The sequence below is a fragment of the Dermacentor albipictus genome, chromosome 5, assembly GCF_038994185.2.
Source record: "Dermacentor albipictus isolate Rhodes 1998 colony chromosome 5, USDA_Dalb.pri_finalv2, whole genome shotgun sequence".
Classification (NCBI taxonomy): Eukaryota; Metazoa; Arthropoda; class Arachnida; order Ixodida; family Ixodidae; genus Dermacentor; species Dermacentor albipictus.
In genome coordinates this window covers 129,501,080-129,513,682 of record NC_091825.1, presented here as the reverse complement: position 1 = coordinate 129,513,682, position 12,603 = coordinate 129,501,080, and the positions used below count along the sequence as shown (strand labels likewise).

At 48.5% G+C, this 12,603-nt stretch overlaps 1 protein-coding gene across 1 annotated transcript in view; it reads left to right on the top strand.

Annotated features, from left to right (window-relative positions):
- The window catches only part of Tusp (WD40 superfamily protein Tusp), a 201,913-nt gene that overhangs the window by 177,045 nt on the left and 12,265 nt on the right, over positions 1 to 12,603 (top strand). Inside the window, exons 5-9 of the mRNA XM_065437783.2 lie at positions 2,428 to 2,576; positions 3,874 to 4,098; positions 7,231 to 7,555; positions 9,131 to 9,249; positions 12,134 to 12,548. Coding sequence (XP_065293855.1) covers positions 2,428 to 2,576; positions 3,874 to 4,098; positions 7,231 to 7,555; positions 9,131 to 9,249; positions 12,134 to 12,548 — 1,233 coding nt within the window. The remainder of the gene's footprint in view (positions 1 to 2,427; positions 2,577 to 3,873; positions 4,099 to 7,230; positions 7,556 to 9,130; positions 9,250 to 12,133; positions 12,549 to 12,603) is intronic.

Sequence of the window (12,603 nt, the reverse complement as noted above, 5' to 3'; positions counted from 1 at the left end):
ACACTGACCACCGCGTAAATAATATTTTTCACCAAACACCTGAAGTGGCATGCCTGGCGGAGAGATAGGTAAACATGTCCAGCTGTCGTTAAAGACAGCGTGTCTTTCTCGCATACGCATGCGCATAGCGGAAAAGAAGTTCAAAAACACCACACTATGTTCGCTCATCCTTTTAAACAGTAATATTCGGCCACTACATTTGTTGCACAAGCATCGTATCTATGTAATTTAATGCTTGAAAGGGTAAAAGGAGCGGGCTACTAATGCAAATGACCGGCCCTTTCACTGAAGTACTGTAGGAGTCCCTTGAAAATGCGACGTTTTCTTCTTCTATGCGCGCCGCTTCTGCTTTCTTTTGTGTGTCCACCTGTTGTGAAGTGAAGCCGACACTTACGAAACAGTGTTGCTAGTTTCTTATAATTGCGATTGAGAACGGCTTTTATTATTTTTCTGAGGCCTGCATTACTCGCGCAAGCATATTTACCGCATGTGCAAATGGTTAAAACGCAGCAGCGAAGAAACATATGTCAAAGAATTTTTCCAGCACTAACCTTAATCGTGTTTTCTTTTCTTTATTGCTCGGGATTCCTTTGCGTATGTAAAATCTTATGTGATATGGCTTTCTCAAACTTAGGGTGCATTCTCCAAGTACTTCTTTCTCGCCTGCAGAAAGTGCTCTTTTGTAAGCTCATTATTATTGCTTCGAAGCCGCCACACAATCGGAACCTTAGGGTATGAAAATTCCGTGTTAATATAATTGCAAAGCCGCATATGGGTACCCGAATAAAGTGCCCAACCTGGTAACGTGCCGACGCGTCCTTCTCAGGCTTCGCCGTGTCAAGGCACAAGGCAGAAGGGCGGAAACTTGGTGCTATAGAAAAAAGGGGGGTGAGGGAAAAACAGAAGTATACAACAAATTCCCAGAAGATATCATGAAAGCGCGTTCATTTGCCTTTTCACAGTTTTATGATGATGGTACCATGGACAAATAGCTTTGTGTAAATGAAGTCAAATTTAACTACCACAATCACATTGATTGAGAGGATCCTCGTAACGCTGGGCCATCATGACCTTAAATTAACTTTACTGGAAGTTCGGTGGCCAGTCCGTTCGTGCTTGTCCGCGCCTGCGATCATTGGTTGCAACCGTAGCTTGGGGCGAACGACAATCAGCGGTAATGTGTTACTTACAGTCCATGCCACATTCCTTTCCAGCGAAAGCGACAATCAGCGGTAATGTTTGACTTCCAGGCCATGCCACATTCCTTTCCTCTGAAAGCGACAGGAGAAGGAGCAGTTGAAGCCTTCCTTAAGCGAAGCTCTAAATTGAGACTGTTGGAAACATTTTCGGGATTCCCGTGAATAGAAGCTAATACAACTGCACTTTCTCAACCCAATTTCGAAGAATTCCTCTCTCCTAACAATGCGGGAAGGTGTAAGGACAAGTTAATGCTTTGGTTTTCCCTTTTTCTCTCATACTTAGGTGCGTGCCTCGATTATGTATGTTTATTACACCTAGCAGTTCAGCAGAGAAAAGCTTCACAGGCCGGTATGTGTGAATTATTATAAACAATCTGCACCTTGTAACTTATACGGTCATCTTATTGAAATGCTCAGTGCCGTTTGGAGGCAGTGTTAAGTCAGGGTGAAAGACTGGGTGGCTCGAAGCTCAGAACTTGAAATGGCTGGTGCACTATGCTCTTCTAACACACTGTCACACTGGCAGCCGCTAGTTCAGAAAAAAGCAGACGCATTTGTATTGTTCCTTATTGCAATTTTAAACAGCGCGAAATCACGTGGATAACGGCAAACGTACACACAAAACCAGAGCTGTACTGCCAACTGAATTTTTTATTCGCTACTATTTATGGTTTTATTCATACAGAACTTTGTATGTGTTCGTGCTCTTTGACGGTTTTCACTGTTCTTCTGTATTCTTCGAATTTCGTTTTGTTTGTGATGCGACATGGAGCAGACAATACCGCCTAAAGGTGCCAATCTTTCCTATAATATTTTGTCATCTTATAAAAGGTGCCACTCGGATATGGACAAAAATAAGTATATCAGCTTTCTGATGATGTAAACTTTCCAGGTTGCACTTAAGCATCAGAGGCGGTAAGCTGAATAAAAAGAAATCGCAGAAAAGCTTTATATATATCAATCAAAAATGCAATACAAATATGTTAGGTTAATAGAACCATACAAAATGTTCATACACTGTTCAAAAGCAAGAACAAAATAACGCTAAAAGGCTATGATGGTAGAGGACAGACGAACACATATCTTTGCATTATTGGTAAACAAAAATATGGCGTGTCCTGACTTGCCGCGCAAATACGGTGTATCGGTTCTTTTAACTGGGACGAATTCTTATTTTTTTCTTCTTTATTTTGCTGCAAAAAAAGTATTTTCGTGCTTTATTCGGCAGACATCAAAGTGGAGTGGTCTAACAGCGGCGAAGTGCTTGCTGTAGCCGGCGTCGATTCAGAGTCTACCGACGGAGACTGCCGGAACCGCATCCACTTCTACACGGACGCAGGGCTGCTTCGTTTCGTAGCTGCCATACCATACACACAGGTACGGTGACAGCAGTGCAAGCCATGTGTAATAAACTATGCATTGTCCTCTATACAAGTATTTGGTACGTGTTTGCAAGTAAGCGATAACATGTTTTTACGTTGTATGAAGCTGTAACAAATTCACTGCCAGAAACGCAGCGAATAGAATGAATGGATCGGCATGTGCGTGCTGTATGTTTTCTCCGTTTCGAACGTAAGAACACAGTGTAATCAAAGACGAAGTTGAAAAAAGAGACGACAACGTCACACTGCTTGACAGTGCTTGTAGCCTTAGTGCTGGATGTATGGTATATGACCGATTGAATAACTGTATTTAAACAAGAGCAGCACCGTCATGCTTGGCTCCATAGATGGGATGGTAGCGCCTCCTCTGGAGTGAAGCTGTAACATCGCTTCAGTGGTCATGGTATCCGAGATCGGCTGCGTGCTGTAGACGTCGCGTGCCTACCAACTTCGGAAGCCGTGCAATGATTTCGATGTGTTTAGTGAAAAACGTGGCTCCACTTTACTGTATTTCATTGAACGTTGAAGATGCTGAGCTACAAAACTTTTTCTAGCTATGGTTGAGGCACAGTGATAACTTCAGTCGAAGGGTGGTACTGTCGGAATCTCGACACATATCGAAACGGTCGTTTGTCAAACGAAATTCGAGCCTATCAGTTAAAGACAGTTCCAAAACTCTACGCCTATACGTTTGCGTTAACACTGTGTAACGTTTTGTTCTTTTCTTTACTAATCGACTTCATTGGTGCCCCGACACGCGTAGAGAAGTGTATTCGTAGTTACGAAAACGGCACTTTCTAGTTGGTCTTGCAATCAAGAGAGTGACTACTTCCGCTAATAGTGGGACACATCCTCAGCAAAGGCCGTATGAATAAATTTTCGCTCCCTTACAGTTACATATTGGAACTTATAAAATTATGCAACGGGCCTATTTGACCAAAAGTGCTAGCTGTCCTGCAAAACAGTTTGCCCACCTCGTGACAGTGTAGTCATTTTTGCAAACAGCGTCGTGTGCGAGCACCGCTTGCTTGTATTATGAAATGTAAAATGTAGACTTGGATCTCGTGATGGAACCATGCGCAAGATCCAAGCACCAGCACGTGCAGCTAGCACTTTTAGTCTTCGTTCGAAGCATGAATGGTGCCGCCAACAGTGCGGCATATGTGCTGTGCAGAGAAGCGCACTTCCAAATTAGGAAAATGGTTTTGTTCGATTCAACGAAAAGAAAGAAAAATAATAAATGCGCGAAATAAGGCGCATGAATGGCCTTCTCGCCACTTCCGTGCTCGCAGAGCCCAGTGACGGCCCTGACGTGGGGTCACAACGACAAGAGGCTGTTTGTGGCCACGGGCAGCGTGATCCACATTGGCTGGGTGACGCGGCGGATGGCCTCGCTGCAGCTGCTGTCCCGGTTAACGCTGCACCGGGCACTCAGGGACGAGGCGGCTGTGCACACGCTCCCTTTGCCGCGAAGGTTGCGAGCCCTGGTTGCCAACCTCTTCGGGCAGACCGTCAAGGTGGGTCACGTGGTACACTACGCGGCCGTAAGCCCTGAAGCTCGGCTCACTCTTAAAGAAAAAATGGCTGTGGCTTAGCTAAGGTTAAGCCCAGGATGCGAAGCATACTAGCCTTTATTTTAGTTGTTGAACCACTGTTTAGCCTGGTGAACTGCTGTTGCTTGGCTATATTTGGTTCGGCTAGACGAAAAAACAACTCATGCGTTACTTTGCTTCGCCTTCAAGAGTGGGACGCGACAGCGTTCCCGTCGACCCGCCAAGGGGTGTAAGACAATGGGCTACGGCGCAGCGACTACGCGCCCCGCATTGGACGCGGTGAGCCTCGAGCAACGCAGCGTTCGGTGCGGCAACGAAATGTGCGCCTGAGCAAGAGACGCACGCCTGAGAAACAGCTCGTTTCTAAGGCAACACCGCATTCACTAGAGGCGCTTTTGTACCGCTTTGGAGCATCGTACTCGTGGCTTAGTGGTAACGTCTCCGTCTCACACTCCGGAGACCCTGGTTCGATTCCCATCCAGCCCATCTTGCAAGAGTTGAGCCAAAGCCACCTAGAAAATCAGTCTCTGTAGCACGCCGCAACCTTCGCTTCTCATTCCAACGAGCAGCTCTGTCTCCAGGAGGCATCTCACCTCGTGAGTGTCTAGCAGAGGCAAGCGCAGCTGCTTATATACCGCCGCGACGCCGCGAGCGACGGCGCGAGTTGGAGCCCCGTTTCTCCTCTGTCGTGACGTCACGGTGTCACGTGGTATTGAAGGCGACACCGCCGCGCCTGAGGAGCTGGGTTGAGCTCTCGTAATATGCTTCGCATAAAAAATAAACGCACCGCAGTACTCGGCGAAAATGTTATGGTTCGTTGCGCAGAGCCTGCTTGGCGCATATCCATTCTTCCCGACCGACTGATACAGGTTACTGAACGAATTATTTAATTATTGAAGTATTTGGTAATGAACTATTTCGTTAGCTGGTAAGGCTTGGTAATGGGCTTGTTGATTTCGCATGTAATAGTCAAGGTAGCGCTCCGCAGGTAGCTAGGAAAAAGAATGAGGAAAGGGTGAAAGTTTGACTCCTACACATTTTTTTCTTCTAGTAATCTCTATAATGCAACCTTCACTATCGTCGATTGAGTTAAGCATTCCAGACCTGCACTTAAGATTTGAGAGACACGGCTGCTGTGGGAAGTTCTGGGATGTCTAGTATAGTGGTCACAGCCTGATGCTGCTTATTTCACCTGCTAAATCTATATACCGCAGCGCAACATAAGAACAAGACGAGGACGATAATGTAAATGCGATGCTTTCCTATCCATGCAAATGCAGCGAGCGCCGGAAGGAAAAGGTTTACCTGCAAAAGCGTTTGCCAAACGGCTATTGCTCCATGAATATATTAAATACGCAAATAAAGATAACATTAAGTGTGGTCGTATTAGTAAATTAGATTTCTTCAGTTACAGAACCACCACTACTAATGGCGCAAGCCGTCTTGCTAAGCGAGAAGAGACACAAATTTGAGAGACCGGTGGCTACGAATCCCTAAAGTTCAAGCACTACCTTAGCGGGACATCAGTAATTCTGACAGGCTGTACTGGGGTTTGCTTAATTAATTGTCAGTAAAGAACGACTACATTGCATTAAGAAATATAGACTCGACCCAGCAGGTTTCGAAAAGTTTTGCTGTGCCAGAAATAACTCAAATACGAGAAAATTGATTGAAATCTACACTGGCGTACCAGCACTGAGGCTTTGAACTCAGTTCTCATACACAAAAAAACAAAGTAGTGCAACAAAACTTCTTTCATTTATATGTTAGTATTAAGCCTCCTGCCTCAAGATTAGTTAAACTGGGGTTATAAAGAAGACTTTTTAATGGCTAAACTTAATTATTTTGGATCTTTAGTATCTTTAAATCAAACGCACGGCACTTGCTTTTTCTTTCTTGCTTTTTTCTACCTCGCTCTAATAAGTCTATCTGGCAGCTGCCCGCCGAGTATCACCTCTCACAAATTCAGTTTCTCATCTCTTAACGAAGTAGGCAGGATACCCATTAAGTAATTTACTGCCTCGACGGATTCTCAATTGATTAATTAGGCGAATATTTGTCTTTTCTTTTTCCAGCGGCTTCTTCCTTCGCTCGCGCTATCAGTCCGACCAGATCCCATTCTCGCCGGCGCAAAAGATCCCGTACTGCCATCAGTGCTGCGATTCAGCGCTCGTAACCGCTACGGAAAAATATATGGGAGCCACGAAGGAAGACGACCGTGCAATGCACAAAAAATAAAGGGGGGAGAGGGGTGTGGAGGGCTTCCTCTCGCGCTTAGTTAGCGGGTTACGAGTACGGCCTCACAGACGTCGGGTGAAGACGGGGTCCCCTACGTACACAGATGCGGATCGTCGTAAAAGGGGAAAACTATTCGCCAAATCCTTGCGCAAGCATAGAGAGTCTAACAGGCTGTACATTCGCCGCTCCTTCGAGTCTGCGTGTGAGTGAGTGTCTGCGCGCGCGCGGAGCGAAAGAGGGTAAGCGTGAGTGTTTGTCAGCGTGTGTGCCGTGATGGTGGGAAAGGGGAGGGCGCCATCAAACAGTCCGGTCTTCTAAGGCTTGTTACGAGCACAAACGTTAACGACCCATAAAAAGCCGCGCTGCACGCTGAGCTCTGTACTAGGATGGGAGGGGATGAGGCCGAGTGTACAGGAAACGTACATCGTCGGGCTAGGTCTCCATTACCGAAATGCGCACTTTACGCGCGCGAGGACGAAAGGTTATGGCGGCGGTTACGCGTGCGTCATCCCTGTGTCAGCGTTCGTGTCTCTGTCTTTCTCCGCGTGGACGCTCAGAGTTATAGGGAAATGTCGGCGAACAATGTCCCCAACAACAGGGTTTAGACAAGTTGTGTTTAGGCAGAATGTTTATGCAGACGGTCCTTTCCTTTAGTAGCGGCAAATGATGGCTGCCACCTAGAAGTGCTGCAAATTCTGGTTTATACAAGGCCCGCAGACTAAAACCCATCCTTTTTTGTATGTCTTAACTTATACGGTTGTGTATCAGACGGTTATAGTTTGACACAATTGGTATGCTCACCTGTGTGAAGTAGCGTGACTGCAATCTTGACAGCTTCCATGGTTTACGCGCGCACAGTGCTACCTACCGGAGGCGCACCAACTGCGCGAGTTTGTGTCCCGTCCGCACCACGTGCGTCTGCACTGCACCATGGTGCGCCACGACACCGAAGACCTGGTGTCGGGCAGCGCCACTTACACCCTGTTCCTCGAGTACCTGGGCGGCCTGGTGCCGCTACTGAAAGGCAAGCGTGCCTCCAAGCTGCGGCCTGAGTTCGTCATCTTCGACCCCGAGCAGCCGGCTGGACAGGCCGGCAATGGCCGCCAGGGGTCGTCCTACGGCCGCAGCTCGCCCGGATTAAGTGCCGACTCGGGCACCATGTCTACTAATTTGAGGGACGCCAGTGAGTATATTGTCATGTTGTAGGTGCGCAATGTAGACATATCTTGCGCAGGCACGTCTTACGTCGAGCGATAGCCTTGTAACAGAGTTTACACAGTGATCAGATGGTTAAAAATGGTCACCGAAAAAAAAAATGAACAACGGAAAGGCCTCAGCATACAAGGTAATATGAATTCGGCAATACGTGTTGTCGGCGACGTCCATCGATATAACTTTGGGCCCTTACCACTTTACGTTACAGCTAGAAGTGCGCAAGTCTTCGTTATCCGGGCGGTTTCTTGACCATCACGGCTGTGACATCATCCTGGCATAATTTATGCTTACATTTTAAAGAATAGGCTTTTAAAAGCATAATCACTCCATATATAGCTGCTAGCTTCTCCGCGTTTCAGTTTTATCGTTTGGGCAGTTGGTCTAAGTAGCAGGATGATATGGCTCTGGGTGCTGTCACATTTCTCATTGGTGCTGTGGTCGCCATGTTATCTAAGAGACGTCAACTCAGTACGTTGGTGGGGCAGTAGCAAAAGTTCCACAATCTTGATGTGGTTTTATGAGAGGTTTTGCTATAGCAACAGTGGCAGAACGCACAGTCCAGCGAGCCAAGGGAGGAAAATAGCAGAAACGCGATCAAGGTTCATGACGTCACATCAAATCGCTTAAGGCGAGGCAGCGGCGTCGTTTTATCGCAGGTGGGCAACTTCGCCTGTTCCGCATAAAAAGGTATTGTCGTGCTCCCTCGTTTAGCGATGCCATTAGCTATTCGGAGCTCGCAGCATAACGCTCAGGCTACCAATAACGCAAGCGCGCTTTTGGTTATTCACAGTGTTGCGTCATTCCGATCGAAGCCCCCATGGCCTGCGTTGACAACGCTGGGTTTCGAAATGATATGGTCGCTGTGCAGTTATGCCTTTGTAATGTTCAATATGCTGCCGTAACCAGTGAAACTAACAGTATATAATTTCTCCTGTGTTGTCGATGATGAGACGCCACATGATTTCCCCCGTACCGCGGATGTTAGGGATTCGCGCCGGAGCCCACTGCGTGACCGCTCGGGCGAGCAACGGTCGACTCTGTGTTCAGGTACTACGGACTCTGTCTTCAGGTGCAACGCCTCGCACATGACACTTGCCTTTCAAAGCTTCTCTTATTAGCCAATCGGGCGAGTTGACAGCAGCTTAAGGTTGAAACTGAAGTTCTCGACAGGCAAGGAACGAAGTTTTTGAGGCTACCCTTTCCGAACACCTCGATGGCACATGCTAAGTATCTACTACACGCTAGCAAAGTGGTACGTGTGGGAGGGACACCATACACAAGGACACTATAAACGGTCTCTTACTCTCTATAAACGGTCACTGCTTACTCTCTCCCTTTCTTCCTCTTTATATTACCCTTTTCCCCACCCCCAGTGTAGGGTAGCAAACCGGATGCTGTTCTGGTTGACCTCCCTGCCTTTCCTATCCTTGTTTTCTCTCTCTCTCTCTAGCAAAGTGGTACACGGAGTCAGGGCACCAACCCTGTGTCACCCGGCGCCTAAGTTTGACAATCAATGATGTTTAATTTCTTTTTTTTCTCGCAGCAGTTGCCGCGGCCTTGACGTCCGACAGCGACGCGGACGAAGGTTGCGCCTCGTCTCCGGGCCGTCGAAGGAGGGCGGCGCGCAACGCGGCTGCAGCGGACGCAGCTCTCGCAGGCGACGTACGTGTCTTCGCCTGTGGATCTTGCGTATAATGGGTTGTAACTACACAGTAGCGCTGGTCGGACCCAAAGCCTGTTGGTGCGCACGTGTATGCATGCGCGACTGCATGCGTACGTGAGCAGATCTCCAAAAAGCACCTGTCAAGGTGGCTTGGCCTTAGTAAGCGTTTAGTTGCAAAGAAGCACGCTTCACGGTTTTAACTGAGTTCGCAGGCTATACCGCATAATACTGCTTGAGGGTGTCGTGTTTCGTGCACGTGGGCGCTTTTCTAGCGGGTTGTCGAGAACTCTACATGCACTGCACGCTATTTATGAGCCACGCCGTTCGGTCGGTGAACACGCAAGCCACCACGCGACTCTGTAAATATACGTTGCTCGCTTCACGCAGTATTTTTTTTTTTCGCGATGAGAAGCAGTGTACGGTAGCTCTGCTAAAGCCAAAAAGCACGTTTCAGGTTAAGACTCCTACTGCAGCCTTTCACGTGCATAGGCCATGAGACGGTGACGTCGGAGGAGAAGTCTTAGCCATGCATAGATTCCATGCATGGGATTGTGTTCCTCAGTTTGCACCGTAAACCGCTAGTTGAGCGCGCAACCACGCCCTATATACATCGGTCGATGTAAATAATTGTTGCAGCAAAGCGTTCGTTCCCCGCGGGGCCTCCCACGTAATCGTGGTAGACAATGCAAACGTGGGGATCACATCCACGCACACAAAAAGCGGACCATATTTCTGCGTTTTGCGCATGCGCCCTTCTCCCAAGCCCGAGCATTACGCATCCAAAAAACGCTACCATTCAGATCCACAGGACCCTGGTTTTAATCTCGTTGTGAACATGACAATATATTTTTGTATTTTCAATGTGGGTTGCTTACAATACGTGTTGCTCCCAGATGAATGGCATCTCAAAAACCGCCAAAAAGGGTACCTCACACAGCTCTCGCTGTAAGACTCGTCGCATAATAAAACAGCACGTTTAAGCAGATTTCGGTAGTTGCTCTGGTCACACAGGTCTTCCTCTTTTCATGCGTCTTCATGTCGCTGTGGTATCGTCCTTTTAAAGTTTTATATTTGTGTGCAAAAGTCTGTGTCACGTATGACCCTTAATACGGAAAGGTTTGTCCGTGTAGGCTAGCGGTTTGTCCAGGGGATGTTTTGCAAATCATGAACAGTGCTTGCAATGCTATTGTGCTGGTGATTCTTCAGAGTCTTTGGGTGCTTGTGCAATGTGTCAGGATTTTGTTGTCCTTCGTTGGTACTTGATTTTTGTTTTTCTTTTCTTTTGATTTAAATTTTAGTGCTGCTTGATGAAAATCGAAGCCATTCCACTCTGTGAAGGTGGGCCACCAGCGGAGCTGTAGAAAAGGCAAAGCACACCACTGAGTGTAAAAGTTTGCTTATTTTGGGGTTTATTCCCTTACGTGGCTGTGGAATACTCTGCGAACACGTACACTCGCTACTAGTGACGGCTCACCCTCTCGATGTGTCCAAATTGAAACGGGTTAACCGTATCAAGACGCTGGCTTGCCCGCAAGGAAATCATACGGGCGTTATATGCGACTTCTCGATGCGTGCGTCCATGGCGTAATGGCCCCAATATCGGGTTTCTGTGCTAGAAGTCCTGCATGATTTTAATAATGTTTGTTTAATTATTTTTGACAGAGTACTTTGATGAAAGTGACGAACTTGCAAAATCGAAAAGACGTTTAAAGCCACAAGGACGAAGTTTAAGCAAATTCATATACCCACAATTTCCATGTTGGCCGAACCGCCCAGATTGCAGCTCCCGTATACGTTAGCGCCGGAGTTCCCGCTGGTAGTTGTTGCATGGATGAAGGAAAAAGATAGGAGGAAGCATACCGCGACGCGATTGAAGCCAAACCTGGTGGCCCAACACGTGATCGCACGTCAAAGTGCGCAGTTGGTTTCAGCGTTCCCGCTCTGCGGGCCGAGCCATGGCAGAGCAGCTGAACAAGCGCGCACCGGATAAAAACTACTGGCATAGCTACTGGGGACGATATGTCTCAGCAAATCTAAATTCTTGCTCCGTGATCTCGACGCAAGAGGTCACATGTTGGGTCACCACCCTAGCTTCACGGAGCGTTCGCTTGTCAAGGCTGGCTGCGTGACGTAATATTATTGTATGAAACTATGTATTAGGTGGTTTTTTTAGCTTTCCTCTTGCTACGCCAGGTGTCAGCACAAGCGTTGCTGGTTTGCTTTGCCTCCTCATTGATGGCGTGGAAGCTTTGAAGCACGGACATTGAAGAATGCATGGGAGTGTAGACATATACAGCTCCGCTGTAAAAAGTTACATTAACGTAGTCGGCTTTGCACTCGTCTCACCTTCCGAGCTTTTATTGCGATAGCAATTATACGAACGCTCGAGGCGCGCTCGTGCAGCCACTGACGTTCTGCCGCGGTATCGACAGGCATGCGCGGCCCGCACGTGAATTTGCGTCCGGCTTTAAAGTATACCAAGCCTAGTCGACGTGCCATGATGCTTCGCTAAACCAGCATTAATTGTCGGATCCATGGGGCAGCATTCTGAATGCCGCTGTTGTCATGAACGTTGAACAGTTGTGCTCACCCCGCCGGGCTGCATATGCTGCTCTCAGCAGAACGGATGAAAAACTTAAAGTTAATGCGTATAATCCCTTCTTTTGGCGCTGAAGAAAACCACGGTGGTTTTCCTTTTGCCTCAGCTCGCACACCATCGAGGTTCGATGCCTGCAACGCCACTAGCATTGCTACACCAGCGTTCTGAGACGCCCTCAGCGCAACGCTAACCCTCGCCATCGCCTTCGATGCTTCGCCTTCAAGCAAAACTGCCATTTCTTTTCTTTTTCGAATGTTTAAGCAACACCCCTGGCGCTCGCGCAGGGCATCTCGCTGTCGTCCCGCGGCGGCTGCGGCGGTGCTGCGCGCCGCGAGCTCCTGTACACGGACGAGCTGCCGGAGCGCGAGAAGATCGTGGCCGTGACGTCCAACCTCTGGGGCACCAAGTTCAAGGTGCTGGGCCTGGCCCGCTGGCTGCCGGCCACGCTGGGCACGGTCACGTACCGCACCAGCCTGCTGCATCTGCAGCCGCGCCAGATGACGCTCCTCATCAAGGAGCTGCAGGGTCCGCAGCCGCCGACCACCTCCGCCTCCGCCGCCGCCTCCTCTTCCTCCTCTTCCTCTTCGCGCTCGCTCGTCCTCCACAACGGCACCACCGCGGCGGCGGCCGGATCGGCGGCAGGCTCTGCGGCGCAGGTGGTCGCTGGCTTCTCGGAGGACGAAGACGACGACATGTGCGGTGCGTGAGGTGGATAGCGATCCCCGTATTTTTTGTCACGGCGAACGTTCACCAG